Here is a 27,506-nt window from a genome sequence, read left to right as displayed (position 1 = left end):
TAATCACAATTAAACGCATTTTAATGAAAAACTATACATCCTCAAAATAAGTAACATTTTCAATTCAAAAATCCTTTTTGCTGCTAAATTAGAAATGTGTTTGATAAATATATTGATTGATATTAATTTATTCTTTATGTAATCTAAGTTAATAAAATTAACCTCCCAAGAAAAGCAGCTTTTTTGTTTGTAAATGTTGCTTGTGCGTCAGATATACAGGCGTACCAGAAACGTGTGAAAACAAAGGTTCCGGCTGCACGTAAAAACACGACTATATACGTTAAAATTTATAACATATTAAAATCTATGTAATTAATTCAAATTTTGACTCAGCTGTTTAGCAGCTGCCTAATTGATCCAAAACTAACTGGTAACCCAGAGCATGATGCTGCCCCCACCATGTTTCTCTATAGGTATTCTGTTCTCTTAGTAACATTTTGTAGCCTAAAAATCAGCGTTGGTTCCATCAGACACATTTTCCTACAAGCGTTTTGGAGATTTTCTATTTTTTTTAGTTCTAATAAAAATTCAAGGAAATTATTCCAAAATGAAACACAACTTATAAAGCTTTTAAATTTTAGATTTAAAAGTCTAGAATTCTAGACAAATGCATGTAAAAATATTTGACGTGCATTTGCTTGATGATTTTGATGATTATATTTGAGAAAATGTAATGTTTATTGCTTGTTTTTTTATGATGTAAGGCACTTTGAATTGCATTGTTGTTGAAATGCAATTTCAACAGTTCAGATTAAAATAAGTCCATAAAAATCCTCCAGAAAAAAATAAAACTGAACAGTCAGAAGCTGTTTACAATAAAGAGCTTTACTGTTGTCAGATTTTTGGAGAAGCAGCCAAAGTTGACGTAACATATTCAGAAAAAATACAAAGATTGTTAACATTTTCTTCTTGAATTAAGTATTTAGATTGAAGCCAAGAGCAACTGTGTTACTATAGAGCTGAAATGTGTGAAAATGCTGCCTAAAAGCTTGTCAGTGCGACGCATCCTGTTGAAATGTTTATAGCTGCAAGTGAGAAAGTAGCGCATGTGACCTTCCCCCAGAGCGTCCGTGTGAAGGAAGCATATGGAGGCTCACTGAGCGTAAACCCACAACATGAAACCTTCAGAAAACAAAAACAGACATTTCACAAGTCCAGATCTGAAGGAAGAAAAACAAAAACATGAACTGGAAAACGTCCCCAGATAGAAATACCTCACGGTTGTCTTGTTTGCGTATTTATCAAATGAACTGATCTGCTCAATGGTTGTTTGTGATCACATAAAATAAAATAAAAACAACATTTAGGTGGAGAAAAAGTCATCTCCTGCTCTACTTCCTGAAATAAAGCTTTACCCAACTTCTGCCGCGCAGGAGACACGTGGCAGCCTGGGTAGCGATGGGGGAAATGTGCGGCTTCGTTGCCAATGGTAACAAGATGCAACCTTGTCAGAGGCTAACGAGGCTTTTAGCGACAAAAGGTGTTACAAAAACATCTGACAGGTATTATATTTTCTGTAAAGTTTCAAAACAGTCGGTTGAGTTTAGATTCTTTCCCTTATTTGAAGTTTTAATCTTCTGAGTGTGATTTTTGGAAAGAAAGTGACATCCTTGGCTTTCTGATGTGTTTTTAATAATAAGCTTTATTTGAGGAGGTTTAGTTTGTAACATATATGAGGTTCAGAAACAACCAGTTAATGAAAAACAGAGCATTATCTTCGTTTAAAGGGGTTTTAAATTTTTTTATTTGCAAAAAATAAATAAAAAATGAAATCATGCATCATTTTCATTTCACAATGAACTTGCCACGTATTGTTGGTCTTTTACTTAAACTCCCAATAAGATGAACTAAAACTTGTATTGGTAATAAAAAACATATCTTTTTTTTACTTTAGTTCTTTACATGCACTATGGTAAGACATAACAGGAGGAGGATCAAAAGTTTGCTTTTAGGAACATCATAGATTGACAAGACAATTTGGTCTCACTACTGAAGACAAAATTGTTTTTGGAAAATTTACATTTTGGACATGTTTATACTGGGTTCTACGTCTTAAAACGCGCTTTAAAAAAACAATAGAATTGCTTTAAAAACAATGAGTAACATTATTTTAATCAAATAACATCGTTTTGGTTAAAATAATGTTATTTTTCTTAGTGTGAATAAAAATAACTAACAGATTTTTTGGCTATAAGTTCATGTTCGTCTGGAAAACTAACTGTTAGTAAATCCTCCTTACGGTCGAGCCACATTCCACAGGCATTGCACTGTTACCTAGCAACCCCAGCAGAGCCCAGCTCTGTTACCTAGCAACCCAAATGGAACTCCAGCACTTTTGTACAGCAGGTTTTATTTTTGTGTGCGCTGTAAGATGTCTGCTGGAACAAACTAGTGTTTTGTTGTTGACTTACCATTCTGACACCACTTGCTACATTCTTGTTGGTTGTGCAGTAGGCTCTACTTCTACTTTTCAGAGATGTATGGTTGTGTAATTGTCAACTTCCTTAATGTCTCTGTTTTCCACCTGTTCAATCAGACAGTAGCAGGTTGGTCCCTGCTCTCTCGGTGTGCTGTTCCAAACTCGGTGAGTTCTGGTGTCGGTCTTCAACTATTTTTACCTCTTATATGATTCAAAGCATAAATGATGGTTTTCAAATGTCAATGTCTCTGCAAAGCCTGTAATTTCAGCTCCGAGTATAGAGAGCGGGAGCAACACACACTTTTACACGTGTGCCTACACACACACTTGTCGGCTGCAGCCTTTACATTTCTGTTTTCTCTGGGTGAACATCCAGCAGAAAGGTTTAGGACAGGTTGGTTTGTTTTTACGCCCTCGTTGTTCTGCCTCTGCACTTCTAGTTTCTATTTTCAAGCCTCCTTCTTTGTCTTTTGTTTTCCTCTTGTCTGTATTTTTATTCTTTTTTCTATTTTAACCATTAAGGCTGGGTGATAAAATTTTGGGGGGTTTTGAAAAAGTAATTTTTGGAAAATTGGGAGGGTTTTTGCACCAATACACTCCTTGTGTTTTCATATTTCAGAGTGAGGTCAGCACGTCCAGGGAAGCCATCTTGTTCGACAAGCAAGTTTTACAGATTCCATTTATTTGGAGTTTGAGTTTGGGTTAACTCTGTGATGAAATATTAGGACCAGGCTGAGAGGGTTTTTTTATGTGAAAAAAGTCATAATATTACAAGAATATAGCATGAAGTGTTAATTTTATGAGAACATGAAAAATAAAAAAATTAACTGAGGAATGTTGAGCTTATTGTAAATTTATAGTTTTATATATAAATATTTAATCTTTAAATACATCGACATCAAATTATCAGTAGCAGGACTTTGAAATTATTATACAAATCTATTTCAAAGAAAAAACCTCACAGACTGAGCTGCTCACGTTAGACCAGGATAACTCTAGAAATCTTTTTAAAAATACATTTATTTTTTAAGTGACTTTTTTCTCCTATTTTTAAGATGTTCTACTAAAATTGCGACTTAATTATAACCATATTCTCGTAATTAAAAAGGCAGTTTAATGTAAAATCTTTACGTCATGTTATAATGTTTTTTCCCTCATCAAAAACAAACCTGGAGTGTTACTTTGATTCTTTAATGCCTTTTTGAGAAATATTTTAGTCTCCATTGCAACCACTCGGTGGTGCCAAACGCCTGGGTGGACTTAGCTCCGCCTTCGAGGTGCAGCTCCTCCTCAGAGCTGCTGTTTCCAAGCTTCTGCCTCACCGAGCAGCTCTCCCCTACTCAGCTCCTGCAGACTAGCCAGCAGCAATTAGCAAACACCTAGTGGAGCTGCTGAGCTCATTAAATTCTCAGTGAAAAATTGATTGAAAAAAAGTTGTTAAAGGGTGAATAGGGGAGTGGTGTTGTGAAAACTCCCTGAAGGCGGAGTTTCAGAAAAAGCAGGATCTTCTTAAAGAGACAGACACCCAATTTCAAGGTGTTAAATTACAATTTAAAATTTTGTTTTAGTCATATTTGAAATATGACAAAATTTTCATAACTGAAGGCGGTATTGTTACTTGATTGTGTTATAAAATGGCACTTTGAGAAAGGAAAATGTACATTACCACCTCTTTTAAAAAAGGATAATTGAAATAAAAGCCACTTTTTAAAAATATTGTCTTTTTTTAGAAAAATAAAATTTGATCTGGTATGAAAAAAATCAAGTATTTAATTCCTAAGCCATATCAGCCATCCATGTTTAAATAGTTTTTAGTTTTGTCTTTTTTTTTAAGAGTTTAATTTGTCTCTTTCTGCTGTATGATTCTCAAAGTTAAAGTTAGCATAATGGCATTTCTTCCCCCCCATCTTCATCATCTCACCTCTGCTCCTCCGTCAGAGCTGCTGCCTTTTTGGAGACGACAGATAAGAATCGGGGCGCTGTTAGTCATTTTCTGGCTCAGCGATGCCACGCGTCTGAAGCCACGCGATAAGGACGAGCCGTTTGCCTGGCAACAGGTGGAAAGATCGGAGCAGGATTGTCGAGTGCGGCGTGGGTTTGTGCTGCCCTTATCAGCCCGTTTGACTGCCTCCGATGAGGCGCTGCTAATAAGGAACTCAGTCACTGTCATAAAAGATTCAACAGGTCGGATGTTGGTGACAGTTTCCCGCCAGGGGCTTTTATCTTTTTTCAAATCTTGATGTTTTTTGCGAGCGTTTTGCTTTGTCGTTGTTGTGTTATCACAGAGTGAATTGTGCATTTGTTTCACCTGATGAAAGTGGGAATCATAAAGGACAAAGCTGGTTTCAGAGAAAGCACAGTTGGCAGTAAAAATGAGGGATGCTGTTCATTTCAATCCAGCGGATTTCTGCTCCCCACAGGGATAATCTCTGCAATTAAAAAGTTCAAATAGGCAGCGAGAAGAAATTTAACTTCTTTCATAAAGGGTCTTTTTTCTCCTTCAAGTGGAGGAAAGGAGATTAGTCCTTTTCAAAGCTTGGGGAAAAATAAATTTAAAGGTTTTCACTCCCACAGGCCTTCCATAAATGGATCATGACACATCCTTGCTACACATTGTTTGAGAATAAGCCAGACTAGACTTGTTTTCCTCATTTGCTGTGGCGCAGACGTGGCGCAGAGCTGCAGCTTTTATTCAACAAATATTCAGCAGGAGCTTTTTCTCTACTCTAATATACTCACAGACACAGATTTTTATACATTCATTTTCACTTTACTGTTTTAAATCATAAAAAAGTTAAAATGTCAGAGAAAAACACACAATCTTACCAAGTATTTTTGTCTAATTTCTAGTGCAAACATCTTAGTACATTTGAAATAAGATGAAAATGTCTTAAGGACTTGTTTTAAGTCTTAATAGTGATTTAAAAAGTAAAAATTGGCACATTATTTCATCTATAAAACAAAATGTTTCCCATGTTATAGGTGAAATAATCTGCAAATGGAACTAGTATTTAAATCAATATTTAGATATTGACTTATTTCTTGCTGAAGAGTTACTTATAAGTTAGCCTTGTCTTATTTTATATGTCCTAATTTTCCTAATTACACAAAAAAGCCAAAATCTTACCAAGTAATTGTATCTAGTTTCTAGTGCAAATATCTTAGTACATTTGAAATAAGACAAAAAATTTTACAAGTAACTTTTCAGCAAGATACCAAGGATTGCTTTAAGTAAATAATACCTTAATATTGATGAAAAAGTACTAGTTCCTCAGATTACATCACTTATAACAAGACATTTTTCCATTTAATAACTTTATTTGCCAATCAAAGTAGTACTATTTCATCAATTTACTTAAAACAAACCTGTGCATCGTCCTAAAACGATACTTTTATGTTGGTTTGTCTTATTTCAAGTTTACTAAGATATTTGCAGTCTGAACTAGATTTTCTGGTAAGATTTTGTGTTTTTACAGTGTAATTATGAAAATGCAGCTGATGATATTTTCAATTATTAAAGGATAAAATCTAACCCAATGAAACTCGCCTTGTATAAAATATAACTGCCCTTCAGTTATTCACTTATTTTTGTTCAGTTTTACCAGGTTCATCAGCAATGCAATTTTTCATTTAGTATTTTAGCTTTCTAATGCAAGTTAAGTTCAGCTTAATTGTTGAAGTTTTTTTTCATCGACTGTTAAGAATTCAACTAAATTATATTCATGCTCTTATTTTGAAATGGCTGCAGAAGCTCCATTTCCTCTCCACCTGTGATGTGGCACAGCAAATTACATTTAATCTGTACCCAGAGTGCTTTGCTGCAGAACAGGTGAACGATTTAAAATCTACTGATGTCCTGTTAGCTTTCTGGAAGAGTTAACAACACTCAACAACTAAAACTTTAGAGCGAGGGTGTCCAAAGTGTGGCCCTTTGAACAATTTGACTACAAATTTGGCCTTAAATATGCTTTTTTTTTAAGCAGGAGAATTTTACTGACATATTTAATTATTTCGTAATAGAAAGTGTTAAAGTATTTTTCTTTTACAAGCCATGTTTACTTTTAATTTTAACTATAAGTAGTGCTATAAACATCCAGTAAAGGAAATTAATTCTTCTATTAAACTTGGTTAGTAGGAGGGTTTTTGTTATCCTTTGTCTTAGTACAAATAATGAAATTTAGCTATTGTGTTGTTTTGCTAATTGTGTTAATGTTCACTAATCTGCACTGTCCTAATCAAATACATTAAATTGGAAGAAAGCTCTCATTTTGGTTGCTGCGAAAAATGAAAGCTAAAAGATTTTCTACTAAATAAACTAAATAAACCAAATAAACGTGAACCCCACGTTTGGAGGCCTTAGTCTTCGACGCGGACGTCGCGGGTTCGACTCCCGGTCCCAACGACCTTTGCCGCGTGTCTTCTCTCCTCCCCCTCTTTCCTGTCTGCCTACTGTCGAAAAAATACGAGCCACTAGCGCCGCAAAAACTCTTTGGAGGAAAAAAAATGGAAAAAAAAAAAATCAGTTCAATCTAAAACTGATTTTAGACCAAACTGAACCTGCATTGTAAGGGAGCAAATACTTTTTTACAGCATAGTGTTTTTTTATAAAGTCGGTATTGAAGTCGTGCTTTTCACTGAGTCTGTTGAGTGTTTAAAAGGGAGTTATTTGAATTTTACATAATGACACTTAGTTGTCATGAGGTTTTTTATGTAACCAGCTGAAAGCGGTTGTTGTTATCCCTGCTCTCTGTTCTGTAAATATCTATAAATAAATAGTGGTTGGAGCTTCTGTTGGGTGAACCTTTTTCTATTTTTATTTTTAAGTTCCTTTTTTTTTTTTTAGCTTAAACTGACTAAATTTAAAGTTTTTTTCATCCTTTTAAATGAGAAACTGTTAAAGGCATTGGCATTATGCCTTTGCTTTCAACTGCAGATGTTTTGGTTGAAGTGTTTACTCAGTCAGGGCGCCAAAGCCAAACCTTTTTCATTGGTGGTCTTGCTCTTAATTGACATGTAACCATGGTAACGTTGGAAATAGAGATGCTTAATGTTAAATATTCCTAAGTGCTTGATTGCTGCTGTGACTCGCTTTCCTGTGTGGTTTTACATCTTACGGGACTTTAAATATACCAACCACTGGTAAAAGGGTGCAAGGCAAAAGTATTCAAACCTGCTGAACTTTTTTTCCAAAGTGTCACAACCAACATCTTTAAAGCTGACATATTATGCAAAATTCACTTGTCTGTATAGCTTTTAAAAACAGGGCAAGCGCATAAAAAAACCCACCAGGCTGTTTTTTCGGTGACAAGTTAATGTTTATTGTCTGAAAAATGAGCCGTTTCAAAAGCCTCCCACTTGTTAAGTAACATTCCACTGGCTTTGCGCCATTACCTAGCAACCCCAACCCAGCCGTGTTACCTAGCAACCCAAGCAGAACTCTAGCATGTAAAACACAAAATGTTACCAAGTATTTTTGGTCCAGTTTCTAATGATAATATCTTAGTACATTTGAAATAAGACAAAACTGACTTAGCAAGAAGCTTGTCTTAAGTCAATAATTTATCAGTATTGATGAAAAAGTACTAGTTCCATTGGCAGATTATTGCATTTACAACATGGGAAAAATATCATAAGTGCAATAATCTGCCAATGGAACTAGTACCTTTTCATCAATATTGATAAATTATTGACTTACAACAAAAAGTTAACTTGCTAAAAAGTTACTTTTAAGTTAGTTTGTCTTATTTCAACTGCACTAAGATATTTGCTATAGAAACTGGACCAGAATTACTTGGTAAGATTTTGTGTTTTGGCAGTGCAGTTTAGAGTTCCGCTTAGGTTGCTAGGTAACAGAGCTGGACTGGGCTGGGGTTGCTAGGTAACGGCATAGTGCCTATGGAATGTGACTTAACAATTGGGAGCTTTTTGAAATGGCTTGCTTTCCAGACAACAAAAAAATATTAAGTTATTGCCAAAAAAATGGGTAGGTGTTTTTTTTTTGCTTGTTTTTTTTTGTGCGTTTTTTCTTTTTTCGTTTTCTGTGTACAGTCGCCACTCTTACATGCCATATTATCCTTCTGGTGATGAATCAGTGCTCATCTCCCCTCTTAGGCCTGGAGAGTTCAACAGTAAACCAGCAACTGAACCCCAGATTCATATTGATCCAGAAACAGCATAAATATAAGCATCAGGTTAAGTTAAAGCTAAACTTTTAGTTAATAATAACATTAAAACGGGATTTAATCTCAGCTTCACTACTTGATATTAGTGTAGCTACTTTCACTGATGATGACACACATTGGGGTGCTGTGCAGAGATATAAAAAGAAATCCTCCTTGAGGGAAAAGGGCAGCATTTATCTCACGGACTGGCCCACTTTAGAAACGCCAAACATGTTCACAAGATCCGTTTGCGTTTAAAGGAGGCGCCTTCCTGATGACAGCCAGTTTACTGCAGGTGAAGGTGGAAATAAAACTATAAGGCTGACGTTAATGCGACATGTTTGAATTGAAAGAGAAATAAAGATGACTACTAGTAATGGATGTATTAACTAGCAACATTTACTTGAGAAACGTTTTGTGAAAATTGGCCTAAGAGAATTTTTACAAAACTGTACCGAAGTAATTTTATTATGAAGTATCACTACTCTTACTTTTCTGGATTTTCTAACTTTTCTGGATGATGAACAGGCATGTTTTTACTGAAAAATCACCAAATTATAACTGCAGTTTTTGTTAATTTATATTGGAAGAAATAGATTTTTTTTTTTCTTTTGCCTGATTTTCAATTGTTATTTTTATGAATTATTTTCATTTTGGCCCTTAAAACAGCCAAAATTTCTACATAACTTTATTTGTTTTGGTCTGTCTGATGATGTAATTTTAAATATTAAATGATTGATGCTTTGATCAGTTACTCAGTACTTAAGTTACCTTTTAAAAAACAACAACAAAAACCCAACAAAATACTCTTTTCCTTTTTACTTTTACTTGAGTAAACATATGTTGAACTAGTTTTACTCTTGAGCACAACTTTTGGGTGATCTGAATTTGATGGGCTTTTCCTACATGATCTGTGAAGCACTTTGTGATGTTATCTGTGAAAATGCAGTACAAATAAAATTTTACTTCAAATTCAAAAACACTTAATTGATCCCAAAGGGAAAATTAAGTTGTAACATATATATATTTACTTGCATTACTTTCGTCTATTTGTCTTTGAGAGAGCAATCTTCCATTATTTTATACCACCATCTACATGTTACCGGTACTTGAAAATGGTCTCAAAACAACATTATTGTTTATCTATTTTGAACAGACGGTAAAAAGTAAAAACAGAAATAGCAGATAGATAGCAGCCGTTAATCATAATGACTGGCAGCCCTCGGTGTTAACCGCGGATTTACAGCGAACACTTTTTACAAGGTAAGAAAATTAACGTTCATATACTTTATAGATAAGTATAATTAGAAAGATATGACATGTTGCATTATGGCGAAGGTACGCGTCTAACCGTTAGTAACCATGGAAACAGTGTCCCACCGTCGTGTAGCCTAGCATGTATGAAAAACCTGGTTAGCATCTCGTGTTTTGTAGGTTTTTAAGGCTGCTACTATTTAAGCGGAAACGCTGTTTATTACATAGTGACATAAATCATGTGGTGAATTTAGACAAAGTCGGTAATTTGATCAACACGTCAGCAGGGAGGAGGTACGGGTCGGTTTCTAAGCTAGCTGTTTCAAGCTTCTGTAAATATCGCCGTCTATGAGCCCCAACCAGGTGAGTTACGTTCACAGACAAATTAGCTCGACCCGAACAGGTAGAAACCACGAATAAACTGGCAACAGTCGCTTTGTTCAATACTGCCGATCCTCATTTCCGACGGCCATCATGGCGCCTCGAATGATTAAGTGACGTAGTTGCAAATAGTCAATAGGAGAGGGTCTGAAGAGCTGCTCTGAAACCAATAGTAAACCACACTCTGTCTTTAATATTTGCCGTTTGCAGATCATTTAGAGCACATGCATTCACTTAATTTACTGTCTAGTAATTTTGTTGTGTAAATGGATCAACAATGTTGCTCTTCAGATGGCTCCAGGGTAACGCTGTAGGTCGGTGTTGTCACAAAAAGCAGCCTTGTTACATTCTGACATCACAAACTGCACTGGGTTTTGCAGAGACAGTCGAGGCAACAGTTGGAGATAGTTATTTTTATTTGTAAAATATTCACATTTAAAAGTCATAGAGTTGTGACAAGTGGCTTTCACAGAGGCTCACAGCGCTGACAACCACGCGGATTATTCAGTGCACATGCATCATGCTGCATTCAAAGCCCTTACGATCATCACAGTTCTTTGCACTTAAACATTTTGGTGAAGTTTTATTTTATTCTGTGCTTTGTCTTCCCCCTTCAGGCTCCAGAGAAGCTAATAAACTGAACACAAGCCATTACACCAGCAGAGCACACACACACACACACACACGCGCGCTCACACCGAGGCTGTTATAAAAGCTGAATGGCACAACAGTGCACATCACGGCTGGTTGTGAAGGCTTTTGCAAGCAGAAACTGATCCAAAGCTGGTCAGGACGGATTATCCGGATTATTTTGAGTTGTAGAAATGGAGAGTGCAAATTTTTCATATTGAAATGCTGTAAACTTTGTTTATAAGCCACCACTGTGCAGGATGCATGGGCTGGTTACAAGTTTCAACGTGTTCACACCCTTTTAAAGTCTTTGTAATGAGATCCCAGAGCCGTTTTCTCCTGGCTTAAAAGCTCCCCTCCCCCACCTGTTGATGATTAAACACTTATGAATTCTTGCAAGTAAGACAGACTTGGATTTTGGAAATATTTCCTGTCATGAAACCACGGAGTGGAGCAGCAGCCTTGACTCTGATTGGTGTATGAGAATAGGTAGTCGGACCAATAAGTCCCTCCAGGAAGGTGCTATAGCAGCTATTAATGTAAATGCAATTAATAACTTTCAAACTTTGCACAGACTTGCAATTTTCACAACATGCAACTTTTCCACAAATCTAATTCCTTAATGTTTTCTGTATTTCCTTTTTTTTCTGACCAATCACTGCAACTTAGCTGAATTTTAACCAATCAAAATGTAACTTCCTGTTTCACAGTGTCTCAAAAACTCTATTTCTTCTCTCTTTTTCTTCATTTCAAAAATAATTTTGAGACATTCTGTCAGATTTCATTATACTGTGTTCACGTTGCCTTCAATGGCCAGTATTTAATTCTTCTTTTTGCATTTGACAACTCGTCTGAAAATGTTTTTATTTGTTGTTTTGCTATTTGAACTTGAACATTTTATTTGCAGTCTTAATATTAACTCTGTCTTTTTTGGGAAGGTCAGGTGCAGCAATATATTTATATTTTTTTTGGTAAGACAAAAAAAATAAAGCTTGATAAATGTAAACCTTTTGAAAAAAATGCTTAAAACCCAGTAATTTTAAGCTGCAATAATCATAAAAAACCATCGCATCATCCTGGAGAGACTCACTAATTCACCAGCTAATATCAGTTTGTTGACCTAATAGTGTAAAAGCCAGAATGATAAAAAAGGAAAAATATCATATTTTTCTTAAAATCTGTGTCTCAAAATTAAATGACCAATTTTAAAACCCATATTGATACATTTTACAGCAATAGATTTTTTTTCTTCTTTTTAATTATTTCAAATTAATGAACTGTATTATGTTATACACTTAAGTTTGAAACTGTGCGTAGTTACAAACCAAAGTGTTTTAATTAAGATTACCATATCAAAAGAAGCTGTTACCAGACTGTACACTGCAAAAACATAAAATACCACCAACTGTTTTTGTCTAGTTTTTAGTGAAAACAAATTACTACTCTTAAAATAAGACTAAGCTCAATTACAAGTAACTTTTCAGCAAGATATTAAAGCTAATAAGACTTTAATGGAAAAAAGTTCCACTGGCAGATTATTTCACTTATAACAAGACATTTCTCCCATGTTACAAATGAAACCTTTTCCATCAATATTAAGGAATTAATGACTTAAGACATCTGGATGCAGATAATTAATCTCTGAATGTAAAACTAAGCAGAATAAAACCAGTTTTATTTTTGTTGCTAGAAGTTTCCAAAGTTTGATTTTATATTATTCTTATTTTTTCTGGTCCTAATGAAGTATTGAACACATTTAATCATGTTATGTTTATATTTCTTGTGTGTGCGCCTCACCCCACTGTAAATCTATCGGTACAAAAATAAAGTTGATTGAAATAAGCTCCTATTTTTTGCTGAAAAGTTACTTGTAAGTTAGTTTTGTTTTATTTCAGGTGAACTAAGATATTTGAAGTAGAACTAGACAAAAGTACTTAATAATATGTTGTTAATCAGACAGTCAAAGTTCTTACTACTTATAATTTATTTAAAGAATTGGTTCATAACACCTCAGATCTGTCAACATTTTGAATATTAAGTACTTTCTCCTAATCCCACTATGTGTTGTTTTGCCATCTAGATGAAGGATTAATTTGGTTTTAGTTACTTTGTATACTTTTTTTTATAATGACTGTGTTTGTTAGTTTTTTACACTGCAAAAAAAGACAGAAATTTGAGCTTGTTTTCAGGCTTCAGGCTCTTTGTTATTAGCTATACTAATTACTAAGTTTCTAGGGAAAAAATAGGCTTTTCTAATTCTGGCACATTCACAAAAATGTTAATTAATGTAAAGTTTCCCTAACAAATAAATTTTAAAAAATCAAATTCTCTGTTTATGCAGAGTCTTGTTTGTATTCATTGACAAAATTAGAACAATTTTGTCAATGAATTGTATCATTGTTTGTTTTTAGGTAGAAAAGTTACTGGATTTCTAGGAAAAACTAGCGTTTTGGCTAATTCTGACCCAGTTACAAAAACGTTGATGTACATAAAAAAATTAAAACTTTATGGTTTTGCAGTGTACTATTTATGTTTATTGACAAAATTTGTATAAAGTCATTTTAACTTTTCTTTTTTAGCTAGACCAGTTACTCACTTTCCAGGGACAACAGATGGAAAAAAGCGTTTTGGCTAATTTCGGCACATTTACCAAAATGTTAATTAATGTGCATCGTCCCTTCAGAATAAATTAAAAACTTAAATGGTGTTTTTGCAGCGTATGCTTGCTGTTCAGTAAATACATACGACTCAATCCGTCAGTCTTCTACCACGTTACACAGAACAACACCTACAGTACCTGGTGGCTGTTAACCCCTTCCTGCCTATCCTGCTTCCTTCCTATTTGACGAAGTGCAGGGCCTCTGCTGCCACTACCGAGCCCTTGCTGCTGTCTAGCGCAGTGACCAGCTTGAAGCCCGCCTTGAGCGCCAGCATCACCGTTTCCAGTTTGAGGCAGTCCAGCGTGCACAGGAAGGTGCTGTCCTCCTTCAGGACGAGCCGCGAGCCCGGCTCCGACTTGATGAAGTGGCGGAACTGGATGACGTTTGACGACACGATGAACTCCTCCGGGAAGCCGTCGAGCCGGCTCTTGGAGATCTGCACCAGCCGCCCTTTGACCTTGTCGATGAAGCCGGCGTCGCTGCAGTACACCTTCAGGCCCTGCGACCTCTCGTGGCTGTCCGTCACCTCCAGGAAGGCGGGTTCACGCTGGGCGGCCCGCTGGTTCTCCCACTCGCTCACCGCCTCCACCAGTTCGCCCAGGCGGTAGAAGTCCGCCTCGCGCCGCAGGAGCCCTGCCTCCCGGAAGTCGTCAGGCAGCTGCAGCTCTCCGGTTCGCAGGTAGTTGAGCACGTGGCGGAAAACGGGGCCGTCCCTGTCGATGAACGGGTTGCCCATGGAGTCGGTGTGCTGCACCGCCTTCTTCCCATTGGCCAGCTCCTCCAGGAAGGAACCCAGGTGTTTGGAGAGCGTGGTCCGGTGGGCGGTGTACAGGAACCCGCCGACATTGAGGGTGATGGTGCCTGATGATGGCTTCTTGAAGCTTTTGCTGGGCTGCAGCAGGTCCGGGTTGATGTGCTTCAGTTCACTCTCCATCCTTCTGAGGTTCCATTCCATTCTCCGCCCGGCGTCTCCCCCTCCGGCTCGGCTCCTGCGGTTTTGCTCAGGCTGGAAGGTGCTGTCGGCTGCCGAGCGGCGCGGTTCGGCGGTGGATGGGAGAGCGCTGAGTGGCGGAGTAGGAGCTGAGAACAGAGCGGCTCCGTGTGTCGCTCCTCCTTCCCTCCGTCTCTCTTTAAGAGTGGGAGTGCGGCGGCGTCACATTCAGGGAGGAGAAACAGGGAACAAATAACAGAGAAGTGTGAAGCTCTCTTTCTTCCTTTCTTTCTATCATCAGTCCTAAATTATCTTTGGGCAGAGGAAAACAAAAACAGTCACCGCTCACCAGATGGAGAGGGGGCTTCTATAATGTTTGAGGTGTGAAAGTGTCAGACTACTTGTGAGTCTGAATATAAATCTCCCTCCTTGCAGCTGAATCCATCTGTTTACCACACATTACTACGTGAACTTGAATCTGTTTGAGGGGAACGCCAGCCCGGCGTGGTGCGGCTCGGTTCAACACGTTTCTCTGGCCATGAAAGCCAGGAGTGGGATTGAAGCGTTGCATAAGTAAAAGAGAGTAACTGGAGATGGATTTATATGATCAGTCCCAACTGCAAATCAATAAAGGATCGGTCTGTCTGTCTGTCTGTCCGTCCGTCCGTCCGTCCGTCCGTCCGTGAGGCAGAGCCTCACCTGTCATCATGGAAAAATAATATATAATCATAAAATAATTTATATTGCCATTTTCGCCCTGTTGTTTGTACTATAAAGTACCTATTTTTCATTTAGCTTTACCAATTCTGATTATTTTTTCTTCAAAATCGCTGAATTTTTGCATTTTCCCATTCAAATGCTCGGAAGCGAAGCTGGTGAGGCAGCAGGAAGCTGAGCCTCACCTGGGATTGATCAACCTCTTGCTAACTGCACTGGCTGCCAGTCTATGAGAGCATGCTCCCCCTGTCTGTACGCCGCCAATAAAATGGCTAAAAAGCATTTAATATATGAACTAATTTTCCATAATTTAGCTTATGTATGTAATGTACAGTGTTTTTTTTGTCACCAACTGTGAGTGTAACGTGATTTGTAAGCTGAGTGATCAGAAACGGCAGAGAACAGATTCGAGGTGAGGCAGGCAGTTCTCTTGCTTCATGGCAGGGGGCGCTCATGATCCCAGACATTGTGACTCCACAACTGCAGAGTAAGAGACAGTAACAGTACTGTAGTTAGCCATACAGTAAAGTGCAGCGATATATTTATAGTTTTCTCCTCTTACCACAGCAATCACTTATTAATAGTCGCAAAATAAACATTAAGTCTAAAACTATACTACTGCAACACACTGAATGTTCTGCTCTTTGTGTGGGAAATATCTGAGTGTTTTTTTTTGTGGCATTGTTGTCAGTTGCTATGGCAACGAGTATGTGTAGCCTGGCCAACGCAGAGCGAGAAAGACTTGGTTTTGAGTTGTACTTTAACGGTTTGTCCCTTTGCTGTGGAGCACAGCACAAAATTAATATCGTCTACATGTCCAAGTTTAATTGAGTTAACAGAATTATTCTACGGCGGCAGCGCTGCTGTGCATGACATGTAGAAGAATTGTCTTTTTGCCCTCCAGCTTGTCCGCATGCGCGAAATTTCCATGTAAACAATAACATGAAGGGAGTTTTTAAGTTTCATTTTTAAGTTTGATGTGATATTTATTTTTAAACTGTGTTTTTATTGTGCAACTAATAATTTTGATGAAACATTTTCTTAAACAAAAATCCAAATATTTTCCCCCTTTTCTTCTTTCTTTTCCTTTGATTTTCCTTTCTTTCCTTCCTCTCCTTTCCTTCCCCTGCCTGTTGCGGCCGTCCATGTTTTGGCTGGTCGCTCCTTGTTGACAGAACTGCGGCGTGAGGCGCTCGCAGCCTCAAGCCGCAGTTCTTCACTTTCCACTCTGCAATTTCATCTGTGTGTTTCAGGCTTCCAGTACAACTGTAAAAAATCACACTTCATATGAAACATGAGAAAACACACAGAGGGTCCAGCAGCGCTGTGGGCTCGTTTGATGGGTTTGGTTTCCGACTGGCGGAAATCTGTGACAAAATCATAAAAAATGCATGGTTGGCCTGCAGGAGGTTGTTTTTGGTGTTAGCAAAGTGGCTGTGCTTCATTTCATAGGTGAAAAAGTAACATGGTGGAGTATTGTGCTTTGTGTTGCAGCACCGTTTGGGTTTATTTCCAAGAAAGTCTGAATCTTTGGTCACTAGCCACTCCTTTACTGACAACCAATGTGTACCGATTTCACGCTTCAGTGGCCACACGGTGATTTTTAACCAATAATCCCTCTTAAAATGGATATTTCTTTCCATTAAGTGAAGAATTAGATAGATAGTAATTCAATAAAAAAATTAAGATATTAATGATGGTTATAAGCAAAGTTGCTAGAAATGCAGAAATCACAGCGCTGTATATTAGTATACACAGTTGAAACCAACTATTTTTAGTCTGTAAAACAATATTTGTTTTGCTTTATAACAAAACACGTTAATACTTTATTAAGGGTGAGCTTCTGCTACTCATGTTAAAAATATCAGGTATGAATTTGATCTGCTTTGACCTCTGAGTTATTTTACTTTTTGAAGCTACAATCTCACTGTAAAAATGTCTCTGTTCTGCAAAAATCTTCCAGTGCACTGCAAAAACCGAAAATCTGACTATTCTTACCAGTATTTTGGTCTTGTTTCTAGTTCAAATATTTTAGTACACTTGAAATATGATAAAACTAACTCAGAAGTGGAATTGATGGAAAAATACCAGTTTTCTTGTTATAAGTGAAATAATAAGACAGTGGAACTAGTAATAAAAAAAAAATCAATTTTGAGGAATTGACTTAAAACAAGCTCAGATTTCTTGTTGAAAAGTTACTTGTTACTCAGTTTTGTCTTATTTAAAATGTACCAACATATTTCTACTAGAAACTAGACTAAAAAAACTTGGTAAAATTTAGTGTTTTGAAGTGTACAGACATTTTGTAACCAACGTATTGCTGTTTGTTCACCAAAGAGAAATGCTACACCAGTTTGTAGAGCTTACACAAAAGCTACTTTATTTTCCTTGAGTTTAAAAAAGGACATGCTTGCTCAAATAACAGGATTTATTACTTTTTCAGCAGCTTGTTGGCATATTTTCTTTAAGAAATTTCTTTAAAATATGACTTTAATTACATGATAATATCACTATTTTAATATTTAGATCCCTCCCATGAACTTGTGTTGCCCCCATTTGCATGCTGCCCTGGGCAGAGAGCCATAGGTTTCATATCAACAGAGTTTGCAAGCATGGCGATCAAAATATGACATCCAAACATTGATATCGCCATGGCGATTGCTGTTAAATATGTTTGTGGAGCTCCAGTATTCATGGTTCCCAAATGATTTGCTATGGTGGCCAAGCTTTTAACGATGTTGTACTGTTTTTATGTTCCTGTAAATGAAATGAAGATTTTCAGAAGAAATTTTCAGTTTACTGGCTTCAGGCGAGGATCATGAAACGGACGCTTGTATCAAAGCAAAAAGTATGTCATTAAATTTTCATTTGATATCCAGCACAGCTTGGAAAATACCAGTTACCCTGGGTAGAGCAAAATGAAGGAATATTTATGGATTTTCTTTCTCCAAACATCGAGTGAATCAGAGTAACAGGTGTGATTCAACAGGTTAGAAACCACTTTCGCCCCCCAGAGCTGCCGCTACAAATTAAAGACTGGAGATTCACTTGAGCAGAAGCGCTAAATTTAAACACGTCCTGCATGAATTGCTCCAGGTTACAGCTTTGAGCTCCCAGAGAGACGGCTCTTTGAATCTCCGCTGTGATTTTCTAATGGTGGGTGATTAGTTGTGTCATCCTCAACAACACTTGATTGGAATTGCAAACGAGGATCAGGTTGTGGGAGGCTAGACCTGGTTCCTTCCTCCTCTTGATTAAAACCGTTTCATTCAGGAGGATTATTGTTTCAGTTTTTCTGGAATAATGAGATTAACTCCGAGTTCTTCCTGGTTGTTGTTGTTCTTGTTGGATTTCAAATTTCCCAAAATGCTATTAGCGAGGACTCTCCTCTGCTGTTAACAGCGGTGAATTATTCATAGCAGGGCTTTAAGAGCTTGTGGTTTAATATGGAGTCACTGACTGCTGTGGAGCTGGCATGGCAACCACTTTATTAAAGCCTTACATGAGCTCAGAGTTGTCAATCTCTATATTCATTTATTATGGGGATCTACAGTTTGTGCTCTTTGCAGTTTGTCTCATTAGCTCAAATTCAAGAATTATGCTGCTTAGGAAAAGCAATTTCACAACAAGCAGGTATTGACCACACAATTATTTACCTAAAATGTTATTTTTTCTGGATGAGAATATAATTAATTTCATCCTTTTGGGTGTTTTCAAAACAACAACTAGGTGCAGAAGTTTGACGTTAATGCAGATTTCTGAAGGTGACTGCTCCTTGAATAGGTTAGGACAGTTTTATGGGCTATACAAAACATGTTCAATACAGTTATTGCACAAAATCATTCTTGTATAATGGGATTTTATTCTGTTCAGTTCTGCTGCCTTGAACTCCTTCCAGAATGAGTTGTTTTATGGCCTTTGGTGACTTTAAATCCAAATAAGATGCTGCTCACCGTGACCCCCAAATCAACGTTAACTCGTACGTAAAATTCCTGCTAACAGATGCCCTGTTACACAACTGTAATCGCGTATCCGATACATCCAACAAGAATATATCGGTAGTTTCTGACAACCAAACACTTGTCATTTCCGGCCATTGTTCAAAGCATGCAAAAGTAAAACTAACTTACCAAACCTTCTGGAGTTCCGTTTGGGTTGCTCTGACACAGGACAGAGGGTAGAAGGAGTAATGACCCCTTGTATTTTTCTCCATACTTATCAGGTCAAACCACATAGTGCAATACGATATCACTGGTCAATCTATCCGCCAAATTCTTATATTTTTTTTGCGTTGTATTTATATTTACTTATATTCTTATATTCTATATTCTTATTCCTTGTTTCTTGCATAATTTAAGGTTTTTCTTGCATAATTTAAGGTTTTGGTTACTCACATTTGGTGTGTAACTTAGTATTTAATTTGTATTTTGTATTCTTTTGCACTTTTGCTTACTGTGTGTTATCTTTGTTTTTTGCCTGGGAGCTGCTGGTAACTTCAATTTCCTGAGGGAGTCTTCCCAAGGGATCAATAAAGTACAAGTCTAAGCCTAAGTCTAAGGTAACAGGGCTGGGCTTGGCCGGGGTTGCTAGGTAACGACGCAGTGCCAGTAGAATGTGACTTAATAATTGGGAGGTTTTTGAAACGGCTTTTATTTCAGACACCAAAAAGCATTAACTTACTGCCAAAAAAACAACTGGGTTGTTTTTGTTGTTGTTGTTGTTTTAACACACAAAGCATTCATCCAGGTTTTTGCTTTGAATTTAATTTATTTTAATAGGAAAAGAGATAACAAACATTCAGTGACTTTTACTAAAATTAAAACTACACTTTGCAAAATAAAACAAGAGTTTGTCATATTTTGTTCTTGTTTCTGAAAGGACAAAACAATATCTAGAAAATTTCAACTTGAAAAATTTAGTATATAGTTGTTTTTTTTTAATCTGACAAACTTGTGTGACGTTTTTTTAAGTTTCACATCTAAAATGATTTATAATTATTTTAGATGTTCCTAGAGAAATCTCACTGGTTTTCTTATTACATTAAAGTATTGTGAGCTTAGGCTATAGTTGAACAAGTAAAATTATAATTGTTATTAAAAATAAAACTACAAAAAGTTCTACTTTCAACTTGATATTTTTGGCTTACAAGGCACAAAGTGTTGGCACCTCTGTTATAAATAAAGTCAAATATATATTCTGCAGATATTTTCACTCATCGCTCTGGAAATAAGAGTGAACTGAAGAGATACTGAACCCAATATCCACAGGTTGCTGGTCCCCAGTTCAGGTAATGGAAAAAGGACAGCAAATATCACTGAAAATGTATATATTGATACAAAAATGAAAGGTTGTGTCACTTTAGTGTTTGAATAAAGTGTGCTATTTATACTGGAAAAAGGGAATCAGAACTCGTCTGTTCAACTTTTACATTGAATCATGCTCTGAACTGAAATGTTCATTAGAAACAAACACTTACTGTTATTTTTTAAAATCAAGATGAAACAGTAGTGACCTGAATCAGTAGCAGTATGTAAACAGCCCACCAGCTCCCTCTTCATTAGCCGCGCATCAAAGGTGACTTTGTTGCATATGGATGCTGCTTTTTTCCTCGTTTAAAATCAAAACGAGTGGGCGCAATACGGCTACAAAGGTCGGCAAATCACTATAAAGTTAACGAGGGGAATCATTATATTTTCTTAATGAAGCAGCCTCTGGGCTCGGAAAGGATGAGCGCTAATGGAAAATTATATTTGGAGATCCAATCAATGTGACCCTTCCTTTATTGCTTCCGTGTTGTCAATATATCTGTCGTAAGAGTTCAATTTACCTTATATTTTAATTATAAAGTGTGAAATCAAATGTAGTCTCAAGAATAATCTTCATTAATATGAGATACTTTATGAATAATCGGCTTTAATGCGAAGAACTGCGGCTGCATTCATAATCTTGCATGAATCTCAATAATTATAGAACAGAATGCACATGGACACAGTTAGTTATTTATAGAGGAGCTATTTAATTTAGTTGTGTTAGTCTAATTTCTCCAATAAGCCTGGAGCTGCAGTCATTATGTGCACAGCAGTGCCTTTTTATAGCTGTAGCATCATTAACTCGTCAAAAGGCATGGTAAACCATAATCAGCAGTTCAGATTTCAAAGGGACGTCAACACTAAGCGAAGAGCTGAAAATGTGTGCATGCCTCAGACACGAATGTGGAGGAATTTTACTCGGATTAAAGATCTGAAGAAGTGAATCTTTCAGCAGGATAGTGATCCAAAGAACAGGGGATGAATGTTGAGAGAATATTTCTGCAGGAGAAATCAGTTTCTGAGCGATTTTCCCAGACCCAAATACCAAAAACCACCTAAGAGGTTACTTTCTTTTCACATATTTCTGCAAACTGAATTAAAGGACAAGTACATTTTTTCCCTATAAACTTGGATTTTGAGAAATGTGTTTGTGCCATTTTGTCTTGAAAGAAATACCATTTTCCTCGACATTTAGTGACTTGATGCGTTGACATTTAAGTGATCTTAAATGTGGCAGGAGTGCTCAGACTTTAACATCAGGATTTATCTTTATTTAACATAATCATGTCTTTGATGTGAGATTGCTAAATGTGTCTTAAAATCAACAGGAAGAAATTACGTCTAAACCACTCAAATCTAATGGGTCAGTTTTAAAATGTTCTATTGACAAAGATCACTTCACACCAATTCTACATGAGGAAAAGTTGATTAAAAAATGATTATTCATTTAGCTCAAACAGCTTCTGTTGATTAGATTAGGAAACATGTAGGGAAAGAAGTGGCTAGTCGTTTATTTAAAAAGTATCTACTATGCAAAATTCACACATTGCACGGTTCTGTTTCCATTTGGGTCTGAACTGCTTCTGGAAATGGCCCAAGTGCTTAAGAAAACAACCAGCCTTTTTTTGTCAATAACTTAATGTTTTTTGGTGTCTGGAAAACGAGCCGTTTCCAAAATTTCCCTGTTGAGTCATTTTTGATAGGTATTGTGCCGTTACCTGTCAACCCAAGCTGAGCTCCAGCATGTTTGGTAAGCTGGTTTTACTGTTGTATGCGCTGTACAATGGCTGCTGGAAAAGAGAAGTGTTTTGTTGGTGATTTACCATTCAGAGACCACTTGCTGCATTCTTGTTGGTTGTGCAGGAGGCTCTACTTCTGCTTTCCAAAGATGTACGGTTGTATAGTTGCACATCTGTTTGCAGCCATTTTCACATGCGAGTGTAAACGTTGAGTTGGGGGGCGTGGCCAACAGCAGCTTATTTGGATTTAAAGTGACAGGACACCAACAGCTCATTCTGAAAGGAATTTAAAATAATTAGAACTGAGAAATCTAAAATTTCATTATCTACGAATGATTTTTTGCAAAAAAATGTAATGAACATTTCTTCCATAACCCATAGACCTAAACCAACATTTTTTTTGTACAGCCAAGATTTTAATTTAATAATCCCAGAGTAAAAAGTGTCGATGAGACAGATTGATTTTTCTTGATGAGGAAAAACTCCACCCTTCATTTTTATCAGCCTCACTACTTTCCTACATAGATAATCTTTTGATAGATTCGCCTTTAAAATATTGGTGTTTTTAAGAAAATAATACATTTTCTGTTTAGTATGTCACTTATAAGTCAAATTTATTTGTATATCACACATGTAATAATGGTAGTTTAAAATGTTTTACACCATAAACACATAACACATGACAAACAATAAACATTACACTTTGTCAAATGCCTTCTTCTAAATATAAAATTGAGAATATTAATCAGTGTTCTAGCTGTTTTTAATCTAAACTGGTGTTTTCTAGTCTAGATTTAAAGGAACTCAGTGTTTCAGCTGTGTTGCTGTTTGTTCTAGATTTGTGATTAATCCTGGAAATGTTCTTCAGGTGATAGAAGGCCGACTTTGTAACTTTCTTTATGTGGCTCTGAAGGTTCAGGTCAGAGTCCATCACTACTCCCAGATATCAGGCCTGATCTGTAGTTTTCAGCTGTAATAACTGAAGCTGTGCGTTGACTCTGGATCTTTCCTCTTTAGGTCCAAAGATAATAACTTCAGTTTTGTGTCTGTTCTGCTGGAGAAAGTTTTGGCACATCCACACATTTATCTGTTGCATTGTAATGTAGAGCTGTGTATCATCTGCATAGACATATAGCTATTCTTATTACTTATAACCTGAACTAATGGGAGCATGTTAAATGAGAGGGATCCCAGGGTTGGACCTTGCGGTACCCCATATGTAACTTCTGTTCGCCCCACTGAGAAGTTTCCTTGAAACAAAGAAGTTCATGTAAGATTTAGGTAAGAGTTATATACGCTGTATTACAGAGGTGGGGACTCGAGTCACATGACTTGGACTCGAGTCGGACTCGAGTCCTTAAAATCACGACTTGAGACTTGACTTGAAAAAATGCTCAAAGACTCAGACTTGACTTTGACTTTCATGCCATTGACTTGGGACTTGACTCGACTTGAAGCTGTTTACTTGAAAAGACTTGATATTTTTTACTCAAAGTCTTAAAATTTAAAACACATTATTTATAAAGTGGCGTCATTAATTAATGTCACTCATTCCGCATCAATATGCGCAGACCGTCACTATGGTTTTCCTCTCTCCTTATGTATGTATGTGTACGTAGCTGCAGCACAACCAATCAAATTAACAGGATTTGGACGTTTAAAAAAACGCTACAGAGCTCAGGGAACGAAATACGAAATAACCGCTCGAATATGCTTCCGCGAGTAATTTCTTTTGGCTACGTAGGTTATGAACTTTCGACTAAAAAACGAACTGCAACTTGTAAAACATGCAAGAAGAGAATATCGGATGGAGATGCCACGACGTCCAACTTTGTCCGGCATTTGAAGCTTCACAAAGATCGGTAGGTGGCGCTTTTCTTTTGCTGTAAGATAGCTGACTTTAGCTAACTTCGTGTTAGCATGTGTACTCCGGGTTAAATTGGTGATTATTTACCATAAATCCGGTCCTTCAAATGCCTCCACAAATAATGTGCACCGTGTTAGCTCAGGAAGCCGGTGGATAGTGAGCGGGGCTCCGGAACAGAAAGCAGATTCTGGACCTGAACACAGGGAACAGAGTCTCTCTGTCCCATCATGATGATGAGCCGGGTCTAGTATCATCTAAGGATGGTTGGTGTATTTGAAGACATCTACGTTGGGAAATTATATTGACAATATATTGTTTACTGCAGTCAGTGCATTAAGTCAACTGCTTTTGACTTAATGCACTGACCGGCGTGACTGTCACATGTCGCACAGAACCCATTTCCAAGTAGTATAGCTTTGCTGGGGAAAAAAAAAAAAGACCAAATACAGTGACTGTCCCAAATAAATTTTGTGTTTAGAATATCTGTCCCATACTTACGGAGGACTGAAACTAACATACTTAGAAATAAAAGCAGAAAAATAAATGCACCAGACCTTTCTGAGTTTACTTGTGATAACTTCATTTATACTTATTTCATTTTTTGAAAACTATGATTGTTGTAGTGTTGATGTTTATTTATGAATAGAAGGAGTAAACTGAAGTCAAATGTAATTCATGAAAGGCTGTAATTTATTTTCTGACATCTGTTTACTTCTGACAGATTTGAAGAATACCAGATGAATAAGAGGATCACAAATGAACCTCAAATACATATTTTAAAAAGAACAAATGGTCTATTATTTGAATTTTATGTATAATTGCAAATTATAAAAAAAAAATAAAATAAAAACGACTCGAAATGACTTGAAATTAAAGGTTCCTGACTTGAGACTTGACTCGACTTTTGCCTGTCTTTACTTGAGACTTGACTCGGACTTGAGGACAAAGACTTGAGACTTACTTGAGACTTGCAACACAGTGACTTGGTCACACCTCTGCTGTATTATCATCGATATGTAATAGTGTGTTCCTGTGTTTCTGCTTTAATAAAATGTCAATTCTCTAGAATATATCTGTTCAGATATCTCAGGAAAATTTTATTTTTTAAAACATGAATTTTAAACACATTCCCCCAAGAAATTGGCAGACCTTTTGTGACCAGGTTGAACCTTTTTATTTTGTAAAAATACGAGAATCATAGAAAATGAGAACAGAGACTGCGTGACCTGCCTCCGGCTCACTGAAAAAGGTTACTTATGCAATCGGTTTAAAAGATGCTGTACAGAGTTTTAAATAATAGTAATAAAAAAAGATAGTTTTGCTTGAATTAAAGAGCATTGTGAGTGCTGTATGATCAAATTAGCGCGTATGGCTCTGACTCTATATGTTGTGGCGGCGAAGCGCGAACGGGGACTGACAGTCGGAGACAGTGATGGCTGATGGGAGGCCTGGTGGGCGGCGAGCTGTTTGTTGTTTTAACATTAGTGAGGTCGCAGCTTTGAGGAAAAGGGCTTGGAAGCAGATGGAGGTAAGAGATGGGCTCGAGTGGGTGGATGACCTCGCGTTCGCCTCTCTGTTCTCCAGCTGCCTTCACTTCTATGCTCTTTAAGAAATGCAAATTAACTGTATTTGTGGCTCAGATTGCTTCTTTATTGGTCTGTTTACTCACATCCTGCTGGTTTAATGTTAATTTAGCTGCGTTTAATGTTGTAGAGACAGGAATTAAGCGTCTTTAATTATTTAGAATTCAAATGATAAAGGAACTTGGGGTTAAATTTTTCGCATTCTGCTTTTCTTCGTCTGTTTTAATTTTAGTGCTTGAATAAAAACAGAATATAACCCTCCCATTACTCGTTGACTAAAAATGTAGCCATGTTGGACATAATGTCATCAGAGCTTTTATTCCTCTCTGCCGTCTCTAAATCACAGCTCTGTATCTGAAACGGGAAAATGTGTTTGAATAGCTGAACGTGGTACAAAAGGAGGTCAGGACAAATGAAATATGTGAGCGGATGAAAGAGCAGATTAAAAGCAGGATGTATTTATAAGAAACATTGTCTGATTTAATACAAATTTACAGTGAAAGGCTGAGAGACCCAAGGAGATGTGTTCATAAAGATAACGCAATAAATCTTACTTTGGATTTAATAATGTTTATATAAAAGCCATAAGAACCAGGCTGGTTAAACGAAGATATATTTGGAAAACAATGTTCTCAAAAGATTCAAAAAGCACATTTTTATCTTTCATATAATATTATCTAAAAGATAAAATGTTATATAAGTGTTATTTATATTAGAGTTCTATCTGAACACTAATATAAAGCCTGAGAGAAGCTTTAATGTTTGTCCTTCTGTAACATTTTCCATCTCCGTTGAATCAGCTCACAGTCACAGCAATGGCAGGAGAGCAAAAGCTGTTTACAACAGATAAAACCCACTTTTTTACCTTTCATATTCCAATAATATTGTAAAATTAAAAATCTGTAACATGTTGTTTTGTATTAAAGATTTATCTTTCTCCATATTTAAACATTTTGTATGTTTCCCAAACTGTCAGATACTTTCTCAATTGCCACTAGCCCTTTTAATTTAAGAATTAAATTAATCTTTTATTCCTGCAGCGCAATTTAATCCTGGAAACGACTTATGTTTGTTAATAGGGGAAAAAAATAGAAACTAAACTCTCTGTTATTACAACTTCCCTGTTGCCAATAAAATGACACTTATAATATTAATAAATTTGTTCTAACAAGCTCTAAACTACAAATACAGTAGACCTACAAAAATGTTCTTAATCTACATTGATTAATATCCTTTAACTACAAAAAAAAATGTAAAAACCAAACTTGATTTTAGTTTTTAATTTCATTTTAATTACCTGCAGGTACTTTTTTGACTTTGCGATTTTGTCCCACATGACGAAAAGTTTGGACACCCCTGATTTAAGTAAATAATTTCTTAATATTGGTGAAAACGGCAGATTATTTCACTTATTTCACGATTGACCTGCGCTGTGCCGTTACCTAGCAACCCCTGCCAAGCGAAGTCTGTCACCTAGCAACCGAGTTCTAGTTCCACTCATGACATGGAAATAATCTTCTTTTTCAAAACAACATTAAGGAATTATTTACTTTAAACAAACTTTTATATCTTGCTGAAAAGTTACCTGTAAGTTAGCTAAAATATTTGCACTAGAAACTAGAGGAAAATACTTGGTAAGGTTTTGTATATTTGCAGTTTGATCGGGTTTTCAAGGCCTTTGTAAGAGAATTAGTCGCTGTTACTGTTACTGTTTTAAAGTGTTAAAATGTCTTTTACTATGGTGAATATCCTATGAATATACTGTATTTCAGTTGTTTTGGTTTTCTAATAACAAATATGATATAAATTGCACTTTATCAGCTCATTTCAAATCGATTGTATTTTTATCACCATT

General features: G+C 36.5%; 2 protein-coding genes across 2 annotated transcripts in view; one reads left to right on the top strand and one right to left on the bottom strand.

Moving 5' to 3' along the window:
• The window catches only part of LOC114147850 (general transcription factor IIF subunit 2-like), a 52,051-nt gene that overhangs the window by 10,075 nt on the left and 14,470 nt on the right, over nt 1-27,506 (top strand). The window lies entirely within an intron of this gene.
• kctd4 (potassium channel tetramerization domain containing 4) lies at nt 10,614-14,635 on the bottom strand. The gene has a single exon (XM_028022544.1). It carries the CDS (start codon nt 14,458-14,460, stop codon nt 13,684-13,686), a length of 777 nt encoding a protein of 258 aa, XP_027878345.1. The 5' UTR covers nt 14,461-14,635; the 3' UTR covers nt 10,614-13,683.

Source organism: Xiphophorus couchianus, chromosome 7 (assembly GCF_001444195.1).
Source record: "Xiphophorus couchianus chromosome 7, X_couchianus-1.0, whole genome shotgun sequence".
Classification (NCBI taxonomy): Eukaryota; Metazoa; Chordata; class Actinopteri; order Cyprinodontiformes; family Poeciliidae; genus Xiphophorus; species Xiphophorus couchianus.
The sequence above is the reverse complement of the archived record's forward strand: the minus strand, read 5'-3'. Positions and strand labels throughout refer to the sequence as shown.